Below are 16,248 nucleotides of genomic sequence, written 5' to 3'. Positions count from 1 at the left end.
AAATTAAAAATTGAATTAGAATAATCAACAATATTTTAGCGAATATAGTTAGTTATATTTAATGGTTAGCCTAGATTAGTATTTTTTTATTTTATTGCAAAATAACAAATAAATTTTGTGGTAATATCTTAATATACGGTAAGGCCTTGGCCCAATTTTGAAAATTGTCACCAACACCAAAACGACCCGTTTGCTGCTCATAGTAACGTCGCCAAATCCCGTGTGTACCACACATTAAAAAGAAGAAAAAAAAAGGTTTCAAAAATTATGCGATAAAATCCTCGTATATGCTAAGGCCTTGGCACAATTTTGAAAATTATCGCCAACACCAAAATAACACAGTTACTGCTCATCATAATGACGCCAAATCCCGTTGGTACCGTACATGGAAGTTAAAACAGAATACATGGAAACAAAAAAAAAACAACCAACGAGCATCTACGTAAAGAAGGAAAGATTCCATAGACGTAATGCTATTATACACCGCTAGAAAGCGGAGGAAATACTCGCCAAGGGATTTGGCGACGGAACCTGGCGGCCAGAATTTTTCCCTTCGCGATGTGTACAGGAAATTGAGGAACATGTGTTAAGAAGAAACAGTCTTTGACTAAACGTTTCTTCTTTGATATTTCGCAATCATTTAAACACGGATTTTCATAGTTTTTTTTCCCACAAAATAACTAATCCATTTATTAATTTACTAGTGCGAAAAAACATTTTCTTTTGTTTTAAAGTTGTTTTAAAGAAATTTTAAACGATATTCATTTTATGAACTCTTGATAACGTGACCTTCAAACTTCGACACCGGCTTCGAGCTTTGGCAATAGATATTTCGCGCATGCGCAGCTGTTTCCTTCTACGTTGGAACGGAGCCACTCCTGTTGCAGAGAAATCTTCCTTCTTAACAATACCTATTCTTTGATTTTAACTCCCATAGTATCGTATATTAGTATTAAACCGATTTTGTTTTATACAAGAAAAAGTATTTTGTTTAGTTCAACATGCACTGCACATGCGATTCTTGAGGTTACTGGAAACTTGCTTTTCCTTTCTAAAAGATAGTCTAATTGACTTATGTCGAATGGCCTGCGAAAATTGGCTCTATGCCAGCTGCCCGAATGGGGGGATCGCCGTATGAAATTCCCTGACTTTTCCAGATTTTGACTAAAATATTTAAATTCCCTGACTTTTTCCTGAATTGTTTGGTCAATTTTCGAATTCCTTGACTTTTCCCGGTTTTCCAGGTAGCGTGGCAACCCTGATAAAATATTTAAACAGAAAATGTTAAATATACAGCAGATTTATGCATCTTTAGAATATGTATAATTAGAAAGTACCTAAATTTTTTTTATTGCTCAAACTGAAACACAAATGTTCATAAAATTTTGACACAAATACTACAGTCAAAAGCCGTTAATCCGGACTTCGGCGATTCCGGATTATCGATTTTTCCGGATTATAGATCATCAGTTTAAATCTGGTAAGATGGCATGCAGAAATTATAAAATTAGAAATATGAAACCTTAATTTATGAAATAAAGAACAATTATGATCTAAAGGGTATCAAAATTTACAAAAAAGAAAGCTTAATATTTATTTGTTTACTTTATTAAACATTTCTTTCAATGTAAGTTGTTTAAGTTGCTTCGTTTTTTATGTGAAAATACATTCTCTTTAATTCTATAAACAGACATAATTTCTTGTTCATTTACAAAGTTCCGTTGTTCCAAGTCCCGTTAATTGCTGTGCTGAGAATACCGACTAATTTGTCAATCGAAATTTTTTCGTTTTCAATAATCTCTGTCACTTTGCTATCAGAAGCGAATTATAATGACGAGGAATTTGATTTAAATCATATCAAAGACGGAGTACATCGAGATGAAATACTACATTTAGTAAGGAATTATAAGCCAAATAAAATAAAAACATCTGCCCTGAAAATAAGGGTAGTGCTGACAGATCAACTTCCAATTCAAAGTTTAGATAAACAAAGGATATGCCTTTATCCATTTTTTGCGGCAATTCCACTTTTTGTTTAATAGACTTCGAAACATACTTTCGCTTTGTAGATCCTTTACATATTAGTAAATATATATCAGAAATTCTATTTGACATAATCGAAAGTTCAAGCTTACTTTTATAAAATTGCTCTAACAGTCTGCAAAAAATAATAAGCCGAATCCAATTTGAAGATTAAGGAACAGCACAATCTGCAACATTAACTGAATTAGATAATTTTAGCTTAGCTTATACCATCCATTATACATTGAACGTGCATTCATAAACGTATTTTGCGCACACGCATATGCGTCAATGCAATGCATGCGCAGAAAGTTTGTAGCTTTGAGGTCCGGATTATAGATCATTCCGGATTATGGGTGTTCGAATTCACGACTTTTGACTGTATATAATAATGGTAAGCAATCTCACCATTTCATCCAACTTTTCAATGGACTGATAAATTTGTCCCCAAGATTTATCATAATATTGGTAATGGAAACGAGCACCTGAAATTTAAAAAAAATTTCATTTGAAATTATGAGAACTTTGTTCAATGACACAAAAACCTAAAAAGTAATTCATGAATTTTTCTTTCAATTCTTTTTTAATGATTAACTACCAGAACATATATTAGTTTCAAGTCCAAGATGAGAAAGAACAATTTTCTATTCAAAAGTAGAGCACTGGATACAAATTTCATTATGCTCCTAAATGTACTCCACTTAAAAAAAAAAAAAAAAAAAAAAAAAGTAATTAAGTAATCTAAAGTCTAGTATCTTCATAACAGAACATGCAAAACAATACTCATAAAAATCAATGTACTAATCAAAATAGTTATTCTCTCACACGATAATTTCTTACCTCTGGAGAAAAAAGCTTAATGCAGTAGAATCTTGATAATCCACATGCCTAAGACCTAACTTTAAATTTATACCGTCTGCATACAAAGAACTCATCAAATTATAGTTCAAGAACTATTTAATCAGGATTTATTGCATACATACTTTTTTAATATAAATACCAAGAAAATGTCACACAAAGGGAAGGGAAAGCATTATAGTTTGTTCTAGGAAGTGAAGAATTCTTTTTTAGAAACGCATTACAATATTTTACATACCAAAAATTGTATATCCACCAGTGAAATTCTTTTTTAAGTAGCTTTTGTACTTCTAAATGGCAGGCTTTTAGATACTATTCCATTTTGAGGACCGTAAGAAAATTGCAACGAAAATGTATGCGCAAAAGCGCCAAATGTAGCAAATGCGCCAAATCTAGCACACGTGCTGATTTCAGGTTGCGTAAGTTTATATTTCTCAAAACACCATTGAAATACTAGTTTAATTTTTAAATCCTTTTTTGATTTTAAATCCTTTTTTGATATCCTATGGATTTAACAATTTGGGAATTGCCCATGACGAAAAGTCTGCAATAGAATTTTGGGTAAAGAGCAGAATCACCCACTGCTTGAGGCGCTTTTAAGAATTGCACATACTCGGTATCCATATACAGATTGACCTATTTTCACTTTATTTTAAAAAAAATATCCCATTGCTCAAAAACGGCACTGCGCACATCCTTGACTTAACAAAGCACAAAATATATGTACACATCGATATATTTTCACTTAAAAAGTAAAAGAAAATTGACAAAAATCCAATTGTTTTTAATCTTGTAAAAAGCAGCAAACAAATAAGTGGGCAATTCTGCACTTTACCGAGAATTTTTTCAAAGAATAAGCATCATTCAATACAGAAAATTATGTTTGAACAACCAACGAGATGAAACTATGCTTTAGCGATAACTCGATAGCGAAATAGCGATGCAGGCATCCATTCAGTAATGTTTAGCAATTTTTATATAAATTATAATAATGATCTGAAATAGTTATTTACTCTTATGCTTCCATTCAGTCATGTTTGGCATTTTTATATAAATTATAATAATAAAAAAGTATTATTTGAAATTAACCTTTATCTAAATTAAAACATCAATCTTAGATAGTTATTTACTACAGTACGAAGTCTGTAATCCGGATGTCCATAATCCGGAATGATCTATAATCTGGACCTCAAAGCTACAAACTTTATGTGCATTGTCTTTATGCATATGCATACTCATTATCTTGAACCTGTTAGTAACAATCTTTAAAGAATTTATATTTATTATTTATAGCAACCCTATAACAATCCTTTTGGGGGGGATAAATAAGTTTCTTTTTAGAAAAACTGTTTTTAAAATGCTAAAAAGGACTACTCAATTTGGTACAGTACAAAGTCCGTAATCCAGATATCCATTATCTAGAATGATCTATAATCCGGACCTCAAAGCACAAACTTTTTTTTAATGCTTTAGGCATGCACGTTTAATGTATAACGGATGGTATAAGCTAGGCTAAAAATTTTCTAAGGCATTTCAGTTAATGTTGCAGACTGCGCTGTTCCTTAATCTTCTATCTAGATCCGAGTTATTATTTTTTGCAGACTGTTAGAACAATTTTATAAAAATTAAGCTTGAACTTTCGATTATGTCAAAAAGAGTTTCAAATTCTGGAGCTGCCAAAGGATCTACAAAGTGAAAGCATGTTTCGATGTCCATTAAACAAAAAGCGAAATTGCTGCTAAAAATGGACAAAGGCCTATCCGTCTCAAAATTGTGTGAGAAGTATGGCATTGGAAAATCCTCTATATACGACACAAGAAAAAGGAACTTTTGAATTTTTTGTGGAAGCATCTTAAACAACTTACATTAAAAGAAATGTTTAATAAAGTAACAAATAAAGATTACGCTTTTTTTTTATAAATTTTGATACCCTTTAGATCATAACTGTTCTTTATTTCATAAATTACGATTCATATTTTTAATTGTATAATTTCTGCATGCCATCTTACCAGATTTAAATTGATGATCTACAATCCGGAATCACTGAAGTCCCGACGAGTCTGGATTACGGACTTTGTACTGTATTATACTTCCTTTCTTGCATTAAGGTTGCCACAATTATTTTTAGTAGCTCTGGCATCAACAATAGTTTGGCGACTTTTTACGGCCCTCAGAACCGAATAGTACCAGATTTTATTTATTTTTATACATGTTTTGCTCCTTTTTGCACCTTTTTTTTTTTTTTTTTTGGTTTGTTTAAATAAAATTTATTTATTTATGCAGTCTGATAATTAAATACATAGTTGCAAAAATCTCAGGAATATGGTTTTCCCTAAACTGAATCCCATTCTAAATCCATCATGAGATTTCATGAATGTGCTGTTGACTTAATAGCACACAGAATACACATGGTAGAAGCTTATAAAAAGTGCTACAAGTGAAATTTTGGACATACCAAAAGACTTTTTTTTAAAAACACTGTTAGCAGGTTTTCGATTTTTAATACCGAATAAGAATCTAGCCTTATTTGCTGGTGATGTAAATTAGTTTGCATTCACAGCGTAGGATCTAAACAAATTAGTTTACTTAATGTAATACATTTCAGCTACAATTTATGAAATGAAGTGCATTTTAGCTAGAAGTTAACATCTGAAAAGTTGTAAATAAATAATTTCTTACATATGTTAACCTCAAAAATTTGGAACTAATATTAAAAAATAACAAAATAAACACTCAAAATAATAACTAATCTAAAATGAAAAATCAGCAAATTCATGATATGTGATTACTGCAAAAAAGAAGTTGTACAGAAAATTATAATTTCAACAATAAAATAAATTACCTACTTTAATTAAAATATAAGCATCATGCAATGTTGCTAAAATGTTTATTTGCATATTTATATTAGAAAATTTGCTATTAAGTTTGCTGAATTTTCTGAAAATCAAAATCTTCTTTGTTTACATCCAAAAATGTTACAGGAATTTGTGGATTAAGTGGTGACAGATTATCTTAAGTCTACTATAATGCATTTTCTTCATGTGATCGCCCACCAGCGGCCGAGTGGTAAAGACGCTGAACACTGGTAGTTCAATCCGAGGTTCGAATCCAGCGAACGGGCTGGTTGCATGGGCATTTTCGTGGTTTTCCCCATGTGTAACGTATATACAAGCCAGTTTCCCTTAGAAAGTCCTCCACGAAGGCATCCTTCTCTTTAGCCCTCGTGTGCTTTGCCATAATTAAATAATCCAACCCTTCATGTCGTAAGTTTCCAAAATTGGAAAATTTTTCATCTGATTTTTTACACAGCCTCTTGATTTCTGAACAGTTGAGTCTCTAAATGATTTTTAAAAACAAGTATAATGCAAAGTACTAGTTCTAGGAGCACAAGGGGAGTGCGAAAAATACTGTTAAAAATTTTAAATTGGTATCGTAGGTAACAGAAACAACATGAGATCTTACATTATTATGCAAATGAGTGCCTTTACAGTTCACAAAGTAAATAAAAGCACTCCCTTGCTATGGGTAAACACTTTTTCATTCAGTAATTTTTTCGTTTAGTTTTTTTAGTTTTCGTCATGAATGACCAAACTCATATCATTTAGCCATCTCATATCTGTGAACATTTTCCTGAGTGCACCACATGCTATGAACCGCTATTACACATGCAAAAAGGGAAGACAGGGAACTGCAAACACTCATGCCTTTCCTGGGATTTCCTAGCCAATGTATTTATACACAAAATTATCTTTTGTAATTATAGTTCAACATAGGAGATATCCACAGCAACAGCTTCCACAGTAATGAACAGATATGGTTTAAAACTTCAGCTATGGTTTTCATGCCCACATTAATAAAATCTAATAATGCTAACTTTATGGACATAAAAATTTGAGATTTTTGTTATTGAATATAAACACAATGCTTTATACATGCATTTTAAGTTTGACATACTGAGGCCATACAGTCCCATATCATTGTTCTCAATGCAAATGATTTTTAAATTTAAAAAAAAAAAAAAAAAAAAAAAAAAAAAAAATGCTCATACCTACATTAACCATACATTAAGGTAAACAGGTAGAAATACAAGACATTTTGACCAATTATGGGGGGTCAAAAATTTCTAGATATTTTAAGAAAATGTATTTAAAAGTTTTACAATCATTTAAACACACTAATTCTAGTTGTAAGTTTCAAACAACCAGATATCATGGCCTAAAACATAAACTTTATTTTTTTTTAAATTGTATTTCATTTATTTATTTGTACTTAACGTATCATTTCATCAACCATGAAAGATAGCTACTACTGAAAGATGAAAACTGTACGAAATCCCACCAAAGGTGTGCCAATTATTCCTATGGAATTCTGAAGGAATTAATGCCTCTTTATGTAATAAACAATATTAATGTCTCTTTATGTAATAAACAATCAATATTTGTTCTTTTTTTTTTTTTTTTTTTGTTTTGTTTTTGCATTTTTGTAAAAAGGCTTTTGTCAATTTCTACTATTTTGTTATGTCATCTAATTTTACTGGAAGTTCTGTTTAGAATACTATGAGTACACCAATCCTGCAGGTAACTATTCCAATCTATTACTGTTTTGTTTGCTATATTCAGCTGACAATATCGAATTCGTTAATACACACTTTATTTTTTATAGCAGGATCTCGTAACTTTGAAAATAATCCACTGTTTACTATTCTGTAGGGTTATATTTCAATCATTTAATTTTCAAAATGGAGGAAAATATACAGCAATAACAGTTGATTTATATTCTTGTTCATAAAAACAAAAGGTGGCTTATTGAAAGTCAATCAGGTTACATCAAACAAAAGCATGCACATTATGGGTGTTGTTGTTACATCATGCTTATCAATAATTGGTGCTCCATCAGGCTGCTTGGTGACAGTTTCATGATTCATGGGATGATACATAGATACTTTTTACTTTGGAGGAGGCGCATAAAAATACTCAATATGCATTTCTACACACAGTGCAACCCAAAATATTTTTTCTAATTTATTATAAATTTTATACTTTACAGCATGTTACGGAAAAATTATTTCAGCACTGTTTCTAAAAAATAAATAATTTCATACTCACCCCAATGACAAAAATCAGATGAAATAACAAAGAGGTTACTGGCCTCGCCAAGATAATGACTGAAAATTTTACCATAAATACTTTCACGCTCAGTTGTTAATGAACCAACCAAAACAGGCACAATGGTGAACTGATGGCTAAAAAATTCAGGAATTCATAAATCAAAATTACTTTTATGTCATGTTTACTTTTTTCAGTCATTTACAAGAATATAAAGAAAAGCGTTTAATTTGTTATCACAATTTTTAATTTTGGTAAACTAGTGAAATTTCAATATCCATTTTCAAATTACTTACTTTTCCATCACTTTTGCTATAAATGGCAGATGCATTTCAATACTATGTTCATCTTCATCAGTTAAAAGACTCATTTCTTCAAACTGACCAGTGCTGTACAATTCGTCATAAACTGGAAAGAAATGTAAACATTTTCAAAGAAATATCTAAACTCTTATACAGATTTTAATATCTATACAGACCAGGGGTTCCCTAAAGGGGTCAATGAAGAACTGAGACTATAGAAGACTGCCTTCTATATTCATTACAAATGAAAATTTCTGCTAGCTTTTAATGTATTTGATTTCGGTTTTGATATATGTTGGAAGAAAAGGAATCAAGGTACAAAATGTGAGATTCATTTTTTAATTAAAATTAAAAAAATACCACTTATTCATGACATTTTGAGGAACTTTGAAATTTCAGGGCTAAACTTGCTTGAAGGGTTAATTAAAAACCTATAAATAGCTTGAAGGGTTAATTAAAAACCTATAAATAATAAAGTGGAACATGTCCATGGTCAGTTAAGCCTTGGTTAAGGTACTTGCCACTTAAGCATCTTCTCTCACTTCAGTTTGAGATTAAGTTCTATGTGAATTTTCCTTGGAATCTGATCTTTCCATTTTGCTTGCCAAAGAGTCAAACTTCTTCTTTTCAGCAGAGATTTCAAACTATCAAAAGAAGTCTAGTTCAAAATCAATGATTTGATTTACAGTGGCACCCTTTGCCAACCTATCTAACTTGTTTCCAATATGGCTCTTTGTCCAAAAGAGTTTAATATCTCTGAAAACGTTAAGAAAAATGAATACATCTTTTATCTGTTTAGTTAAATTGTTACTAGGACAAACATCTGTAATTGAAGCAATTGCACTCTGGCAGTCGCTGTAGATTTTTACAGGATCTTGCATAAAATTTGAAATAAGCCAAAATAAGACCTCTTGCAAGGCCACTAACTCTGCCTGCTTGAGAGAGAGAGATGCATTATCAGATAATCTATACTTTCTTTGTGTACTTAAATACTTTACAATGTAAAGGGGTCCATGAAGAAAACTATTCTTTTAAAAAAGGATCGATGAAAGAAAAGGATTGGGAATCCTGATATACTCTTTAATATCTATACAAGGAAATACATAGAGACTGTAAATGCAGTACCTAGCAAATACGAAGGCAAACTGCCACTTACATCAGAAGATCAAGTTTGCAGCTGGAAACAAACATTTTTGCACAAATTCACTAATTAATATATGATTTAGCCTCACTAATTAATATGTGATTAAAAACTCCTGAATTAGAGAGTTATGTTTATAGACAACTGTAATAAAAAGCGACTTTCTTGGTCATTTTTCTTGTTTAAGTGTAATGTAAACTTGTAAACATTTCATTAAGTTTTACATATACTCCTAAGGCAGTCAGATATATAACTACTAAACTCGTATTTTGGATTTGTCAGTCTACATGGAGATTGAAACGTGAAGGTTATAAATTTCTTAATGAAAATATTATACACCACATTCACAAAAGTCCTTAACTGGTCTTTATTTTCCCAACCGCCTGGAGACAGAAACGTGAAGATTCTAAATTTCTTAATGAAAACATTATGCATCATGTCTACATAAGTCGTTATCTAGCCTTTATTTTCCAAACCATAGACCAAAGACATACTTCTAACAGCAAAAATACTCTAAATGATGCAGAGATTCATGACATGATTTTGTATTTTTAAATTTTAAAAAAATGTGTAAAATATGAAATCTAATTTTTTATGCATTACTCCAGTCACTACATTTGTAGTTAGAAAAATTTTGTACTTAACTTATAATACTTACTTTGTATATTTCTATATACAGTCAAAAGTCGTTAATTCAGACACCCATAATCCGGACCTCAAAGCTAAAAACTTTCTGCGCATGCGCCGCGGTGGCACATGCGCACAGCCGTTTTACGCGTGCGCGTAAAACCTTGACTACTGCGCATATGCGTGTGCGCAAGTGCAGAATACGTTTTCGCCTGCACGTTTAATGCATAACGGACGGTGTAAGCTAAAATTATCTAATCTATTTCAGTTAATGTTAATGATTGCGTTGTTCCATAATCTTCGAATTGGATCCCGCTTATTATTTTTTGCAGACTGTAAGAGCAATTTTATAAAAGTAAACTTGAACTTTCGATTATGTCAAATAGAATTTCCGATGCTGGAACTTCCAAAGGATCTACAAAACGAAAGTATGTTTCGATGTCCAACAAACAAAAAGTGGAATTGCTACAAAAAATGGATAAAGACATGAAGAATGTGACAGAGAGGTTAGTGAAAACGAAAAAATTTCGATTGACAAGTTAGTCGGTATTCTCAGCACAGCAATTAACGGGACTTGGAACAGCGGAACTTTGTAACTGAACAAGAAATTATGTCTTTTTATAGAATTAAAGAGAAAGTATTATCACTTAAAATGAAGCAACTTAAACAACTTACATTGAGAGAAATGTTTAATAAAGTAAACAAATAAATATTAAGCTTTTTTTTTTTTTTTTTTTTTTGTAGTTTGTAAATTTTGATACTCTTTACATCATAATTGTTCTTTATTTCATAAATTACAGTTTCATATTTTTAATTTTAGAATTTCTGCATGCCATCTTACGAGATTTAAATTGATGATCTATAATCCGGAAAAATCGATAATCCGGAATCGCCGAAGTCCCGACGAGTCCGGATTAACGACTTTTGACTATATTATATTATAAAAATAAAACACAAAAAGTAACTCCCAAAATGAAAAAACCTGATGAAAATCCGGTTATTAAAATTAAGAATCATATTTAGGGGAAGCACAAAAACTGAAAAGCAAAATATTTGCATTTCAATTTATTTTGTACATAGCTAAAATATTGCTCAGAAAAAGGTCAAGAGATTACATGACAAACATTTCTATTCAGATTATTGTGAAAAATATTGAACAACATATTTTTTTTTAAAATGGAGATACCATTTATAAAATCTTATAGAATTCATTTCCAGGAAATGCTTGCAAACTTAAGTAAGGGCATGTAGTCAACTTATAATATTATTTGTATTAATTAAAAATGAAAAAATATTTGTACTTTAACAAATTTTCTGTACGATTACCATTATTATGATTCTAAAGTAATAAAAAATTTTAATGTCACGTTTTTAAACTTTAAAAACTTATATATTACTTGCATGAAAAATCTTTTGGCATACCAAATGTAATAAAATTATAAATTAAAGAGGCTAGTAAACTACAAAATAATATCAGCGAATGGCATTTAAGAAGAGGGAATTAACTTTGATTATTTATTCTAATTTATTAATAATTAACTCCTCAATGCAAATTGAATATGATGTCAAATATTGATTTTGATATTAAATTTATCAGTCAAATTTTATCATAGAAGTCAAACCTTTCATATTTTACTTTTTCTAAATATTAAAGTTAAGGAGTGGAAGAATGTATAAAAAATCAGATTTCATAATATTTAAAAAATCAATGTCTTTAAAAATGGCAAAACATGAATCTTTGCATTATTTAACCCGGCAGAAGGTGTGCACCCAACACAGACGTTGGAGATCGCGCAGGGTGACTGGGTTACCCCAATCAGATTAATTAGGAAAATATGTTATACATTTTATAGAAACCATTTGATTATAAACAATAATTGCAATATTTCATTGAGAAGCTATACTTCTTTACTTAAGAAAACTTATTTCAATATTTAAGAAAAAATTCCATTCAAAATAATTACATACCTAATCAGGGATCAGAAGCTGACATACACTTCAGGCAAACATAGTAAGAATGAATTTTACATGAAAAATTATAACATATTTTGCAAGAAATTGCAGTTTTATTGTCTTTGGACCTTGGACACATAGCACATCGGCCTTTGTCGAGTTTTGGTTTCTTTGATGGACATTCTTCTGATCCACTAGAAGTCGCATTTTTGATGCTTTCATGAAGCACTTTAGGAAGCATTAGCATATTTTTTCTTATCTCTATGTGGGGCTGTATAAGAGATATAGCCAATTTTTTTAGGAATTTCCTCCTATTTCAATATTGTAAAAGAGGGGGTCTTTGTTGACAATAATGCAACTCGGGCATTTATTGCAGCGATGTTCAACACACAATAAAAAACAACCATCGGCAATCTGTTGGTTTTTCGAGCTGTTGAATATAATGATGATATTTCATCAACTTTGTCTACACCATCTTTTGTTGCATTATAAAAGTGAATTATTTCTGGTTTCTTGGTATCATCACTTTCATCAATGGCATGATCGTGATGCATTGTAGATAACAAAACAACACATTTTGATTTTTTAGGCATATATGATATTAGTGTCACGTTCTTTTGGAACCCAAATATAGAAGAATAAACTTTCCTAGTTTTTGTTTTTACAAACTCTGTGGGAATTTCAGCCTTGTTTCTCTTCAGGGTTCCTACAATAGTTAGCTTCTTTTGCTAGAGGATAACTGGTATACCAATTATCCATTGTTACGTTTCTGCCTGATCCAAACAAAGGGCTACACAGGCATTTTGTAATTTCAAATGGTGAATTTTCAACTCTAAAGGGACCTTCCAGTTGTTGTCTTGCGTATATCTCCATGTTATAGCCGTAAAATGTTCTTGAATCTACTAAGGCAAATATTTTTATTCCATATTTCGCTGGTTTGCTGAGTAATATATTGACGAAAGAAACACTGCCCTTGAAATTTCTCTAATTTTTTGTCGATAGTAACATATTCACCAATAATGTATATCTTTTGGCAATTTTCGTCGAAATCGACAAAAAATTCTCTCACAGCCGCCAGTTTGTCCAATTTCTTGCGAGCTTCACGATTGGTCACATTGTCTAACCATAAACACCTGAGAAGAAAATTAAATCTTTTATATGACATTGTGTTCCATAAAATTTCAATGCCTGATCCATCAGTAGCCCACAAATCTTGCGCATGTGATGATTTATGCAAGCTGCACAGATATAAAAGCCCAAAAAGTGCTCCAATTTCCACATCATTTGTCGTTTTGGCATCTCAATCTCTGGTGTAATTTACCGATATTTTTTCAATATAAATATTTGTACACTCTACAATGAATTGTATCATTTTAGCAATGGAAAACAATTCCCAAATTTCTAGAGGCTCCGTTATATTGCGTGTAGTTCCTTTTAATCCTGTAAATGAGTTATATTTTGAGAAGACGTTTTCACTTTTTGATTTGGTTTTCCTTTTTGCCAAACTGTGCTATTTTTGCTAATAAAAATACTTTTTACTAAATCAGGATTTCCGTCGTCTTCATCATTCTGCTCAAATTCACTTTCGCTGTCATGAGAACTGTATATTTCTTCATCAGATTCATTTTCACTATCTTGATCAATTTCTTCTTCAGAAGACTCAACTTCATCTAATAGGGTTCTAAAACGTTCCATCTCTTTTTCATGTTCGGTAAATTTACGTTTGTAAGCCATTATTTATCAAATAATCCAACAGACCAACAACGGAAACACTCAAGAGCAAGAATCTAAACTGCTATTAATTAAAAATTTCAAAGCAGTAACAGTCGCATAGGGTTACCGAGTCACTCCATTCCCTCATGGATTCCAAGGAACGATTGCTTCTCTCGCAGAAAAGTAAAACAAGAAAAAATAACAATACACATTCCAAGGGGAGTGTCAGACAGGAGGATACCAGAAGGATGATTCATTAACATGAAATATTTCCGGTCAGGATTGTTGATTTTTGATGCATGGGGTGACTCTGTGCCAAGCGCGACTTCTTCCAGGTTAAAACACTTCTGTAGCTGGAGGTATATATCTATGAACAACAGTTGTAAAAATAAGGGCTGAGAAAGGATTTTCTACAGTCTTACATATAACTAAATTTAAAATATGTCGAATATAAATGAATCATGAAATTTACAATAAAGAAAATTTTTAATGAGAATTGGCATCAACATTGTTTCCCCTTCTAATTATGTATGTGCATCTTGACAAATAGTTACTCAAAAATATGTTACAACAGAACTATATAATATGAGAAAGATCATATCTGTTTATCCAATTGAATATAATTTTTTGCTTTCTTTAGTTTTATGAAAGCCATGTAGTTTTATGCTTCATGATTGCTATTTAGGAGCTTCTGTCACGATTCTCAGAGTATCATGACAAATCATAAACTAAAACTGTTTAACCATATTCCAAAATTATACTCCATCCACTGCACAGCTTATATTCATTAAAAAGAAAAATATATTTTTAAAGAATCATACAGAGTATGGGCAGTACAGTTCAAATTATATGGATATTATTAGCACCAGAGGTGCTTATTATGCTCAAAACTCACCTTTTTGCAGCCTAGCCTGCAAGAGATGATGACCATAGAGAAGAATTCATAAGATAAAATTACTGACAGAACTACTGCCAATACACTAGTGGTGTTTTTATGTTTGATAAGGGTAAACTGCTCATTAGGGAAGGAAAGAACTCATAGAAGGAAATGAACTGCTCATTTATGGGCAAGAACTGTTCATTAAGAAAAACACTATTGGTAGATATGAGAGATAGGACAAGGACCTACATTAAATTTTACCACAAGAAATTCAAGCTGGTATTTAGGGTTTGAAGTTTTATGACAATGCTCCATAAAACCATAACATTGTGTATTTAAATAAATGTAAATTTTTATGGATAAATAAATGTAACTTTTCTGCATGAATATATGAATAAATGAAGATTATTGTAAATGAATAAATACAATTTATTGTGTATAAAAAATAATATAGCCCCTGTTAAATAAGCACTCTTGGAACAAAAATTAATTAATGTGTCTCTTGGAGCAAAAATTAATATAAGACCTTGTCTTATTTTCAGGCAAACATGGTAAGATGTCTTTAACGAATTTTTAAATAAATTTCTTCATTGAAGACATAGCTGGTTTCTTGAGCTTCATAAATTTGATGCTAGACATCCTAATTAATGCTAGCAGATAGAATAACTTATCCATATATATATGTGAAACAATGGTACACTTTGTGGAGTTATCCCCCAAATTCCTGTGCAAAGCTTGTCCAAGATCGCAAAGCATAAAACGGAAATAAAGCCACATCAAATGAAATTACTGTTCTGTATTGTATGCGAATCAATCTGAGTTGCCTATATGTGGGAGTTGTGTTTTTTAAACCTCTATACAGTAAAAATGAGCATCATTTACTTGAAAGAATATTCAAATTTTAGGACTATTTTACACCTGAGAGGTAGCTGCTAATAAAAATTGGCAAAATAATTACAATACTTAAGGATAAAAATTCAAGACACAAAGAAAAATACACCATGTGGAGAATACAAATATATCTAATAAACATTACAGATTCACATGCACTGTCCACTACATGTTGCCAGTTCATTACTTCAGAAGCCACAGCATGATGGTAAAAGACAGTTATCCACTTTGCAGACAATACACAAAGTCACAAAATTTTTTCCAAATCCACTCAAGATTTGATAATCTAACACATAAAATGGCATCTTCTACCAGACAGTTTTTATCAGAATTTTATAGTTTCTGATCTTGTTATTCTCTTTACATAAAAAATTTTTACAAATAAGCCTTTCCCTACCACTCGTACAGAAACATGAACAAGTTTAAATTAAAACATCAAAATTTATTATTATCATGGATATGCATATTTTACATGAAAAAAAAATGCAAAATACAGTTAAAAATTTTTAAGAACAATTTATAATAATCATTTTCAAAATCCTTGCAAGATACTTGTAATTAGTGTAAAACATTACTCTAATCAACAATTATTCAGTAAATTTTAAATTTAAAAATAGCAGAACCATTAATAAATTTGTAAAATATGTTGATCCAAATTGGAAAAGCTTATTTTTTTATCAGATATATTTAAAAAAGATTACATGCAAATGTTAGGAACACAATTTTCACATGCATATACTTTATTATTATTTAAAA

At 30.9% G+C, this 16,248-nt stretch overlaps 1 protein-coding gene across 1 annotated transcript in view; it reads right to left on the bottom strand.

Moving 5' to 3' along the window:
- LOC118182551 (protein MEMO1) overlaps nucleotides 1-16,248 on the bottom strand; it is a 72,127-nt gene that overhangs the window by 18,688 nt on the left and 37,191 nt on the right. The window contains exons 5-7 of the mRNA XM_085820552.1: nucleotides 8,282-8,393; nucleotides 7,986-8,122; nucleotides 2,431-2,507 (exon numbers count right to left, since the gene is read on the bottom strand). Coding sequence (XP_085676678.1) covers nucleotides 2,431-2,507; nucleotides 7,986-8,122; nucleotides 8,282-8,393 — 326 coding nt within the window. The remainder of the gene's footprint in view (nucleotides 1-2,430; nucleotides 2,508-7,985; nucleotides 8,123-8,281; nucleotides 8,394-16,248) is intronic.

This window comes from Stegodyphus dumicola, chromosome 7 (genome assembly GCF_044657685.1).
Source record: "Stegodyphus dumicola isolate Sdum_Otavi_A_Nest chromosome 7, ASM4465768v1".
NCBI classification, from domain to species: Eukaryota; Metazoa; Arthropoda; class Arachnida; order Araneae; family Eresidae; genus Stegodyphus; species Stegodyphus dumicola.
The sequence above is the reverse complement of the archived record's forward strand: the minus strand, read 5'-3'. Positions and strand labels throughout refer to the sequence as shown.